This window comes from Bufo gargarizans, chromosome 6 (assembly GCF_014858855.1).
Source record: "Bufo gargarizans isolate SCDJY-AF-19 chromosome 6, ASM1485885v1, whole genome shotgun sequence".
In the NCBI taxonomy this organism is placed as follows: Eukaryota; Metazoa; Chordata; class Amphibia; order Anura; family Bufonidae; genus Bufo; species Bufo gargarizans.
In genome coordinates, this window is record NC_058085.1 from 338,687,058 (window position 1) to 338,699,135 (window position 12,078).

A 12,078-nucleotide genomic window follows, 5' to 3' on the forward strand; every position below is an offset into this window, starting at 1 on the left:
TTTACCCGCTCGCCGTCTCCAGCGCCGCGGTGAGCAGTGTACTTACAAGATGCCATTCACGTCTATGGGGCGGCTCTGTAATATACACCTGAATAGGAAGGAGCCGTCCCATAGATGTGAGCGGCTTCTTGCGAGTGCACTGCTCGACGGCGCGCGGCCTTCTCTTCAACCGGCTGATCGGCGGCGGTGCGGACAGCCCTTTTTGTTATACTGATGCTATCATTTGCGGATGACATCGGTGCACTGTCTATTTTTTGGAACGAAAATACAGTAATGTGAATGGACCGACCCCAGTGAACCCAATCATTTCTACGCGGCTGCAAAAAATGCGGACATCGCAAATTATATTTTTTATTTTTTTTCAATGGGACCGGAGAAAATTGTGGGATGCACATGGGCCGCATTTGTATTTTGCGGATCAGCGATTTGCAGAACTCAAAACAGACCACGGCCGTCAGAGCGCCAGCGAGTCTCAGAAAAGTCGCACAACTAAAAAACATCTGTGCAACTTGACTGCAACTCGCAGTCGCACAAAAGTCGCAGGCTGCTTGCATTGTGATCTGTGGTGGCAACGCGGCGTGCGGTTTTCGCCCTATGACCAAATATCCAAAAGTGTGGGATTTTCTGCGATAGTAGCGTGCGGCACTGCGCCGCCACTGACTATCATTACACACATACGGTCATGCCTGACTGATAATCTGGAATTTTTTATTTCAGACTAAAGGAATGGCGGGCGTCCCCTCATCTGCAGTAGTTAAAACCACAGCAGCAGCCATTATACACCATGTGCAGGGCAGTCAGCGCCTCCTCACGTGGAGTACTTCACACGCTCATGACGTCATCCCTGTCAGGAGCCTCGACTGTTTTACCGCCATTTTTCCCTCCCAGCAGCGTCATACAAGTGACAGAGCACAGCAGGAGATAAGGGGTTAACAGGACGCCGCTCTGCACATAGCAAATCGTGTCTTACCACAAGCGGTCCACAGCTGCGCCACACAAGCCCCACAATGCAGTGCGCGGCGCAGGCGCATTACCGTGCACTTCCTGCTCCTCCGCGGCGCGGGCACTGATTACATAAGAGTCATCATATCCACAGTGCACATGGAGGGAACTTCCGGTCATCCAGAAATCCCTCCAGTCTGCAACTACAAGAACAGCCGAGAGTGAGAGCAGGCTGTAGTGCAGAGAGAGCAAGAGAAGTTCAGTTGCCCATAGCAACCTTTTTTTTTTTAATTCATAGGTTGCTATGGGCAACTGCTGCAATTGATCTATGCTCAGACAGGCAATGGGAAAAAATAGGAATCTGATTATATTTGTATTAAAGGAATTCCTGGACAGTATGTAAAAATAGGCAACTTTTTTTCCCGTTTTTGTGAATAAAAATGAGATGTCTGTGATTTTTCTTAACTAGATTGCTTGGGTGGTGATTGCTGTAGAGCTCGCTGTAAATGCTGCTAATGAGTTCCTGTTTCACACTGGCGTTTACTCGTTCCAGCAGGCGAACAGCCTGCCGGATCCGTAACTGCAGCGTACGCCCCTGTGTGCTGCCGGAAGTCCGTCCGGGCCCCTATTCACAGCGGCGTAGATCCGGCGACAGCATGGCAAATATGCAGAGAGGCGGCCGGACAAAAACCGCTGCCCGAAGTTATTCACCAACTTCAGACTTAGCCAATTTTGCTCGCCGAAGCACAGACATTATAATGCCATACAGAGACAGGTTTCCGTACAGCATTAAAACAAAGTTTGCTAACGAATCAGCTTCGGATCTTAGATCCAACGCTCGATTCGCTCACCCCCACTTATAATCTATCATTCATTATCACTTTCCAATTGGTCCATAAAAAATGCTCTCTCTCCATGATTTTTTGGGGTAAGTTGTCCAGAAAAAAGAAAAACTCTGGGAACCTTGGTTCTGTCCTCTCATACATTGCTGATATATCTCTAGGAGATGCCATCCTGTCAGATAGGTGCCTGTCCCACCAATGGGACCCACTCCTATCTTCAGAACAAGCCCCAAAAAGTGACTAGAGAGCAGCTGTGTGTGCGGTGCCACCTCTCCGTTCACCGCTATGGTTGTTCTAGAAATATCTGAGAGCCGACAGTCGCATAGCAGAGTATGCGGTGCTTATGCACGTTCTCTCTATTCACCTCTATAGGACCACCAAAAATAGCTGAGCTTGCTCATTGGACTGTTTTTGAAACTCCCATAGCGCAGGGTGCTCAGACCATAGCGAGCGTGCGCAGGGTGCTCTGTAGCGAGCGTGCTCTGTTTGTAGCGAGCGTGTGCAGGGTGCTCTGTTTGTAGCGAGCGTGCGCAGGGTGCTCTGTTTGTAGCGAGCGTGCGCAGGGTGCTCGGGCCATAGCGAGCGTGCGCAGGGTGCTCGGGCCATAGCGAGCGTGTGCAGGGTGCTCGGGCCATAGCGAGCGTGCGCAGGGTGCTCAGACCATGGCAAGCGTGCGCAGCGAGCATGCTCAGATTCAGACGATGCTCACGCACAGCGTGTTCTGTTTCACTATGGGGGCACCATTCTGGAAATTGGAAAGGGTCCCAGGGGTGGGAACTGCAGCAGTATGACATTAAAAGGGGTTTCCAGGATTTTTATACTGATGACATATTCAGGATAAGTCCACTGTATCTGATTGGTGGGGGTCTGACACCCAGACCCTCGCCAATCAGCTGTTTGAGAAGGCACCAGCGCCTCTGTGAGCATCATGGCCTTCTCTCAGCTCGCCAAGCCCAGCGCTGTACATTGTATAGCGGCAGTGCTTGGTATCGCACTCAGCCTCGTTGACCTGAATGGAGTTCAGCTGCAAATAGGCCACGTGACCGATGTATGGTGATGTCATATGGCCGAGGGCAGGGATCAGCAACCTCCAGCACCAGACCTCCCAAGTTGTCCCTGTTTTTGACGCAAGTCCCTCTTTGTTCCTTAAACGTCCCTCTTTTTGATCCCAGGTATAGATTTATATTATTACATTCTCAATATTGATTCAGAAAGTGTTTGTCTGGTTCCTATCTGTATATTAGACTCCGCTTTGTATATTTGATGCAGTTGAGACTAGAAATGTCTATATTCAGATTATTTTTGCGCCATTTTGCAAGAGAAAACTATTAAAGTGTACAGAGATGCAGGAAAAAAAATAAAAATAATCAATCTTTCACACAAAGAACCGTAAGTGTCCCTCTTTGACCATCCAAAAAGTTGGGAGGTATGCAGCACTCCAGCTATGGGGAAACTACAACTCCCAGCTGTGGGGATTCGCTCTGGTAGGCAGGGTAAGCGGACGCAGTACAGAGGCAAAAACAAGGTTGGAAAGCAAAGTTCAGGGTTTTATTCACACATAAGAAAAACAAGCCAAAAGTAACGGTGTTCAGTTTTGGTGCCTGTTCACACCACCCAAAGTCCACAGTGCTAAAAACCTTCACCTGGTCAGCAGTTGTCCACAGCAGGCGGCTCTCAAGACACAGCTTCTCTGACATGGAGGATAGTCCACCACAGCTGAACGTGCTGGCTGGGTTTTTATATCCGTGGGGGGAACAGCCACCCTGCTCTCAATAAGAACCGGCCCAGATCGGCTTTGCAGCCACACTACAGCAACTGCAAAACTGACACTTCAGGGAAAAATCCGGTTCTTACCTCGCTGAGGCCAGGAACCTTGGTGACACGTATCTTCCGTCAATGACGGCCCCTTGTTCCTTCTTACACAGCACACACACTTGGTTGTTCTCAGGACTCTCATAGGAGTGAATGGAGGATGCTGGGAGTTGTAGTTTCACCACAGCTGGAGTGCTGGAGGTTGCTGATCCCTGGCCTAGGAAGAGGCCGCAGTGCTCACGGAGCTCGTGGCCTCTTCTAACAGCAGATCGGTGGGGCTCCTGGGAGTCAGACCCTTCACCCATCTGATACTGATGACCTATCCTGAGCTCCCCTCCAATTGCATGGTGGCTGTCTGTCCGTGAAAACGAAAAGGAAAGAACATGTTCTATTTTTTTGATGTCCATTATTCGCTGGCCATCACAAAAACTGCTGTATGAATAACCCCATAGACTACCATTCTTCTTAAAACGAACATGTGACGACACTTAAAGAAAGGTCCATCACAAGCCTTAGGCCCCTTTCACACGGGCAAGTATTCCGCACGGGTGCAATGCGTGAGTTGAACGCATTGTACCCGCACTGAATCCTGACCCATTAATTTCTATGGGGCTGTGCACACGAGCGGTGATTTTCACGCATCACTTGTGCGTTGCGTGAAAATCGCAGCAAGCTCTATATTCTGCGTTTTTCACGCAACGCAGGCCCCATAGAAGTGAATGGGGCCGCGTGAAAATCGCAAGCATCGCAAGTGCGGATGCGGTGGGATTTTCACGCATGGTTGCTAGGAGACGATCCGGATGGAGACCCGATCTGTATTATTTTCCCTTATAACATGGTTATAAGGGAAAATAATAGCATTCTGAATACAGAATGCAAAGTAAAATAGTGATGTAGGGGTTAAAAAATAAATAAAAATTAACTCACCGAGTCCACTTGATCGCGTAGTTGCGGATCTCTGTCTTCTTCTGTAATGTTGAGCTGCCGGCTAAGGACCTGTCACATCACATGATCCAATCACATGGTCCCTCACCATGGTGATAAACCATGTGATTGGACCATGTGATCAGCACAGTGACGTCATCAAAGGTCCTATTCCTGTGCACAGCAAAGAAGAAGACAGAAGAGAAGCCGGGCTGCGCGATCAAGTGGATTAAGGTGAGTTTTATTTTTTTAAATAAAAAATTAACCCCTCCAGCGCTATTGTACTAAGCATTCTGTATTAAGAATGCTATTATTTTCCCTTATAACCATGTTATAAGGGAAAATAATACAATCTACAGAACACCGATCCCAAGCCCGAACTTCTGTGAAGAAGTTCGGGTTTGGGTACCAAACATGCCGATTTTTCTCACGCACGTGCAAAACGCATTACAATATTTAGCACTCGCGCTGAACAATCGCGCATTTTCCCGCAACACACCCGCATCTTATCAGGGCAAAAAACATGACGCCCGTGTGAAAGAGGCCTTAGGCCCCTTTCACACGAGCAAGTTTTCCGCGCGGGTGCAATGCGTGACGAGAACACATTGCACCCGCACTGAATCCTGACCCATTCATTGTAATGGGGCTGTGTACATGAGCGTTGTTTTTCCCGCATCAGTTCTGCGTTGCGTGAAAATCGCAGCATGTTCTATATTCTGCGTTTTTCACGCAGCCCTGGCTCCATAGAAGTGAATGGGGCTGCGTGAAAAACGCATTGCATCCGCAAGCAAGTGCGGGTGCGATGCATTTTTCACTGATGGTTGCTAAGAGATGTTGTTTGTAAACCTTCAGTTTTTTTATCACGCGCGTGAAAAACGCATCAAAACGCATTGCACCCGCGCGGAAAAAACTGAACAACTAAACGCAATCGCAGACAAAACTGACTGAACTTGCTTGCAAAATAGTGCGAGTTTCACTGAACGCACCCTGAACGCATCCGGACCTAATCCGTCACGCTCGTGTGAAAGAGGCCTTAGGTCCCTTTCACACGAGCGAGTTTTCCGCGCGGGTGCAATGCGTGACGTGAACGCATAGCACCCGCTCTGAATCCTGACCCATTCATTTCAATGGGTCTGTGTACATGAGCGTTGTTTTTCACGGATCAGTTCTGCGTTGCGTGAAAATCGCATCATGTTCTATATTCTACGTTTTTCACGCAGCCCTGGCCCCATAGAAGTGAATGGGGCTGCGTGAAAAACGCATTGCATCCGCAAGCAAGTGCGGGTGCAATGCGTTTTTCACTGATGGTTGCTAAGAGATGTTGTTTGTAAACATTCAGTTTTTTATCACGCGCGTGAAAAACGCATCAAAACGCATTGCACCCGCGCGGAAAAAACTGAAAAACTAAACGCAATCGCAGACAAAACTGACTGAACTTGCTTGCAAAATAGTGCGAGTTTCACTGAACGCACTCTGAACGCATCCGGCCCCAATCCGCAACGCCCGTGTGAAACCAGCCTTAGGCCCCTTTCACACGGGCGAGATTTCCGCGCGGGTGCGATGCGTGAGTTGAACGCATTGCACCCGCACTGAATCCTGACCCATTCATTTCTATGGGGCTGTTCACATGAGCGGTGATTTTCACGCATCACTTATGCGTTGCGTGAAAATCGCAGCATGTTCTATATTCAGCGTTTTTCACGTAACGCAGGCCCCATAGAAATGAATGGGGTTGCGTGAAAATCGCAAGCATCCGCAAGCAAGTGCGGATGCGGTGCGATTTCCACGCATGGTTGCTAGGTGACAGTCTATTCACTGTATTATTTTCCCTTATAACATGGTTATAAGGGAGAATAATAGCATTCTGACTACAGAATGCAGAGTATAATAGTGCTGGGAGGGTTAAAAAAAATAAAAAAAGTTAACTCACCTTATCCCCATGATCGCCTAGTTCCCGGTCGGTCTGTTCTTTAGCTGTGGCTAAAGGACCTGTGGTGATGTCAGATCACATGCTCCATCACCATGGTGATGGACCATGTGATTGGAGCATGTGATCTGACATCACCAAAGGTCATTCAGCCCACAGCTAAAGAACAGACCGACCGGGAACTACACGATCATGGGGATAAGGTGAGTTATCTTTTTTATTTTTTTTAACCCTTCCAGCGCTATTATACTAAGCATTCTGTATTCAGAATGCTATTATTTTCCCTTATAACCATGTTATAAGGGAAAATAATACAATCTTCAGAACATCAATCCCAAGCCCGAACTTCTGTGAAGAAGTTCGGGTTTGGGTACCAAACATGCGCGATTTTTCTCACGCGAGTGCAAAACTCATTACAATGTTTTGCACTCGCGCGGAAAAATCGCGGGTGTTTCCGCAACGCACCCGCACATTTTTCCGCAACGCCCGTGTGAAACCAGCCTTAGGCCCCTCGGAGACGAGCGTGAGCAGATTAGGTGCGGATGCGTTCAGTGAAAAATGTGCGATTTCGCAAGCAAGTTCATTCAGTTTTGTCTGTGATCACGTTCAGTTGTTCAGTTTTTATCGCGCGGGTGCAATGCGATTTAATGCGTTTTTCACGCGCGTGATAAAAAAACTGAAGGTTTACAAACAACATCTCTTAGCAACCATCAGTGAAAAACGCATCGCACCCGCACTTGCTTGTGGATGCGATGTGATTTTCACGCAGACCTATTCATGTCTATGGGGCCAGCATTGCCTGAAAATCGCAGAATATAGAACATGCTGTGATTTTCATGCAACGCACAAGTGATGTGTGAAAATCAACGCACACGTACACAGGCCCCTTGAAATGAATGGGTCCTGATTCGTTGCGAGCGCATTGCGTTCGCATCCCGCATTGCACCCGCGTGGAATACTTGCCCTTGTGGAAGGTTCCTTATGCTTTCTCCATGCGGTATAAGTGCCATAATAACTTTATTCTGTGGGATTAAGCGATACCATAAGGTTCTCTTATATTTTCTACTTTTGTACAAAGAAATTTTACATTTTTTTCTGCATTCAAAGACCCGAAACATTTATAGTTTTCCGTCGGCGTAGCCTGTGTGAGGCCTTGTTTTTTTGGGCGGGACAAGTTGTGGTTTTGTTTGGTACCATATTGTTTACATGCAACTTTTTGATCATATTATATTGCATTTTTTGAAAAGTAGAATAAATAAAAAAAGCCAGAACGGCCCCCAAGGGGGTGAATAGCCCTTTTAAGGTGGCCCCAGAAAACCCCCTTTACCCTGCTTTCACACCTGAGCGTTTCTCAAACGCGCATTTTTGTCGCACGTTTTTATGCACGTTTTTTGTAATAGTAAACGCGCGTTTGACGCGCGTTTGTGTGATTGACTGCAGTGTCCTATGGCCACAAACGCGCGTCAAAACGCCCCAAAGAAGCTCAAGTACTTGATTATGCGTCGGGCGTTTTACAGCGAGATCGTACGCGCTGTAAAACGCCCAGGTGAGAACCATTCCCATAGGGAAGCATTGGTTTTCATGTGTTGAGCGTTTTACAGCGCGTTTGAACGCGCTGTAAAACGCTCAGGTGTGAACTTAGGGTTAAGGGCTCATGTACATGACTGTATGGCCACGGTGCTCGTATTGCAGCCTGCAAACGGCTGACCTGAATACATCCGCGATCTGCACGATAAGACCGAAGATAGGACATGTCCTATCTTTTGGGGTGCGGAGGCACGGATCGGAAGCCTACAGAAACACTCCGACGCGCTTCCGTGGGATTTTGGGTCTGTGCCTCTGCACCGTAGAAGGCACAGACCTGTATTTTGCAGATCGCTAATCCATTCAAGTCAATCCGCACCAGAAGGGCACACAGCCGGCGCCGGCGCATTGCGGACTACTATTTGCGGTCGTGTCAATGAGCCCTAACTTTTTTAGATCACAAACACCAAATACATCCCTTTGATTCCCGACGATAGCCTCAGCACCGTCCATAATATTGGGGTGGGGATTTGGGCAAGTGGCGGCACAAAGAATTGGCCAGTTGCCCAGATAGGAGGTGTCCCAAGATACAAGTCTTTTTGACAATCAAGGTCCTGGGGGCCTTATTCTGATTTTGCTTACATTAGGACATGTCACCTTTATGATGTATATAAAAAGAACAAAAACCATAAAAAAAGTAACAAATACATTCATGGGGCTATGAAGTGTTAAAAATGATCCTGAACCATATTTTTGTAACAATGTTCACCAAATGTGTTCCTATTTAGGTTGCTATAGTAACCCAGTAATTGTTTGGGTCTCTTTTTAATATAAAGTCCCACTGGCTCGGGGCGTAATTATAAAATATACTCGAAATAACCAAAATTATCTTTACAATGCCCTTTTCCAATACGATCAATACGCGTGCATCTCCACCTGGCTGTTATGACAGGAGGTATTATTGCTTCTGTCTACATTAACATGCTTATATACTCCAAGCTACAACCACCAATAATTATTTCAATCTAATCGCCCTCTCCGAATCCATCAAGTAACAAACCAATGCTAATCTCGTCAGCAGGCTCTGTATACAGCTTTGAACATAGTAAACTAATATATGCTATACCATTTTACTTCTGCTATTGATTTCACAGATATACAGAATCGTTCTTTACTAATTATATTACCAAATGACCCCTCTGGGTTAATCATATTCGAAAAGGCTGCTTTTCAAAATTAAGTCGTCATAGCTGCGCTGCGTAGAGAAATAATGCATAATCGAATCATCACACGTAGGGCCCCACTTAAATAAGCATGGATAAGCCTGATATAAAAAAATAAAAATAATATTAACCTGTAATGTATATAAAATTGTTTTATATACGTGCAAAATGCCAAACTCATAAAACAGAGAACCTCCCTGGTCAGGACGGGGGGATATGTATACGCAGGTTATAGTATCAAGCTGTATGGGATGGAGATAATTAGGGTTTATGAGGACATTCCATTTTGCAGGCCCAGCACTGATACTTCTTTTTATGTAAAAGGGAATTGACAGCCCATAGAGACGGTATTCCAGCATCTGCAGGGCCTGTCGCCCTGAATGACAGCTCCTCCAGTGGTATATTTCTCATGGCCCCGTAGAAGCAGGGCCTGTGGGTGCTGTAAAGGAAACCAAGATTGTGCACAAGAAAGGGTGTCTTATCACAGGAAGAGAAGGACCCCGACTTCTCTTAAACTTTGCAAGTGACCCTACGATCCTTTGAAGGGAAACCCATAAGAGCGCCATGCCCTGGAGAACCTTGGGACAAACACATGTGAACTGTGAACGTACAGCGTAAGGCCTCATGCACACGACCGTTGTTTTATTCCGTTTTTCGTGATTTTCTGCGGACCCATTGATTTACAATAGGTCCGTTGAAAACTCGGCTAATGCACCGTTTGTCATCCGCGTCCGTGATCCGTGGTTCCAGTCCGTCCCAAAAATATAACCTGTCCCATTATTTTCGCAGGAAAAACGGTTCGCGGACCCATTCAAGTCAATGGGACCGCTAAAAAACGCGGAGGCACACAAGATTGTCGTCCGCGTCCTTTTTTTTCCTATCATTTGTATGGCAAACCTGTCTTAGACTTTTTTTTACATTCCTTTATGTCTGGTGGTCCTCCAAAAATAAAGGAAGACACACGGAAACGGATCACGGAACAACGGAACCCCATTTTGCGGAGCGGAACACAACAACGGTAGTGTGCATGAGGCCTAATAGACATAAAATAAAAGGTCGTGAGAAAAATAAAAAAATAAAATTCTTCTATATTCCACCAAGCTAGAAAGTCCAGGGCAGAAAAGAGGTAAGTGCACTCAAACGTAAGAAAGTGAAGTGTGTAATGTGCCGTCATCTAATGGGATTCTATCCTCGTTGCTATAAGATGTCGGGAGTTTAGTTATGGCACCGGTTCAGGAGCTGAGCCAGCCCCACAGCAAGCCGATGACTTGCAGTGTCTGTGATCGGAGATAACACCGATCATAGACGCTTAACTGCTCAGATGCCGCGGTCAATAGCAATGGTAGCAAGTGGGCAATTAAATTCTGACCCCTTCCTTCTGATCAGTTGTCATGGCAGATGTAACAGATTGTAGTACTAAATTATTTCAGTGTGTGATATATGCAGTTGCATGTTTTATTCCCTAGGGGGGGGGGGGGGGGGCTAACAAAAAGTTAAAAAGTTAGTTGTAAAAATATAAAAAAGGATTAAGAATTAAAATCACTCTCTTTCCCAATCTTACATATACAAATAAGTAGGCAATAAAAATAATTGGTATTGCCGCGTCCAGATATTAAAACGTTAAAGCATTTAGTAGGGAAGAGCGAATTGACTTCGGATGAAACATCTTAAGTCGATTTGCATAAAACTTTGTTAGAATACTATATGGAGCGAGCGCTCTGTACAGTATTAGAATGTATTGGCTCCTATGACCCGAAGTTATTACTTCATAAATCAATTTCTACTGTAAAAAAACATTTCCCGTACTCTGGTTCGGTTCCAAGGCAAGACGTTTTATGTGAATCGACTTTGGATGTTTCATCCGAAGTCGATTCGCTCATCCCTAGCATTTAGCTTGCAGGGTGAACTGTAATGGAAAAAAAAATTTAAATTGAAAAATGTATCAAAAAGTATGTGTCCCAATGGTACCACGATAACTACTGGTTGCACCCAAAAAAACAAGCCCTAATACAGCTCTGTAGGCGGAAATATAAAAAACGCAAAACATTTTTTTAACAGTAGTAAAGCATAATAAAAACTATTTTAATTTAGTTTCGCTGTAATCAGTGTAGTGCACAGTCAACACCGTAAAACCAAATCCCCCAAAATAATAGCAAAATTGTGTCGTTTTTTAAAAAAAAAATTGCCCTGCAAAGAATTCTATTCCCATTTTCCAATACATTATATGGTTAATTAAAGGGGTTGTGCCGAGTTTAACACCAGAAATAGCCAAGCGCTATACTCAACCATCTTCGGCACCCCCAAAGAGAATGAATGGAGCAGCAGGGTGCATGCCCGACCTGCCCCTCCATCAGAGTGCATGCCCGACCTGCCCCTCCATCAGAGTGCATGCCCGACCTGCCCCTCCATCAGAGTGCATGCCCGACCTGCCCCTCCATCAGATCTGCGGAATGGGACTCCCATTCTCGCGATCAAGCAATTGTCTGCCTGTGTGAAAGTCCTTAAACAAGTATTGATCCCCATGCTGTATCACAGATTGGGACCTGTTTTACGGGCATGTTAAAGAAGCTAATGAATTACATCTTAAAGCCGCATTCACAAGTGTACTGAATGTTACTGGCAACAGTTGAACGCCTGTCATCAGACACATCCTTAAAGGACATCTGTCAGCAGTTTTGTACCTATGACACTGGCTGACCTGTTACTTGTGCGCTTGGCAGCTGAAGGCATCTGTGTTGGTCCCGTGTTCATATGTGCCCGCATGTTTTATTATATGCAAATGAGCTTCTGGGAGCAACGGGGGTGTTGCCCTTACACCTAGAGGCTTAGTTCTTGCACCCTCTCCACTTTGATTGATAGGGCCAGGTGTGATCACATTTACACT

At 46.1% G+C, this 12,078-nt stretch overlaps 1 protein-coding gene across 1 annotated transcript in view; it reads right to left on the minus strand.

The window, feature by feature from the left end:
• The window catches only part of MGMT (O-6-methylguanine-DNA methyltransferase), a 461,907-nt gene extending 460,855 nt beyond the window's left edge, over window positions 1–1,052 (minus strand). The window contains exon 1 of the mRNA XM_044298325.1: window positions 971–1,052. Within this exon, the coding sequence (XP_044154260.1) occupies window positions 971–1,031 (61 nt within the window). The 5' untranslated portion in view covers window positions 1,032–1,052. The remainder of the gene's footprint in view (window positions 1–970) is intronic.
• Between the last annotated feature and the right edge of the window lie 11,026 nt (window positions 1,053–12,078).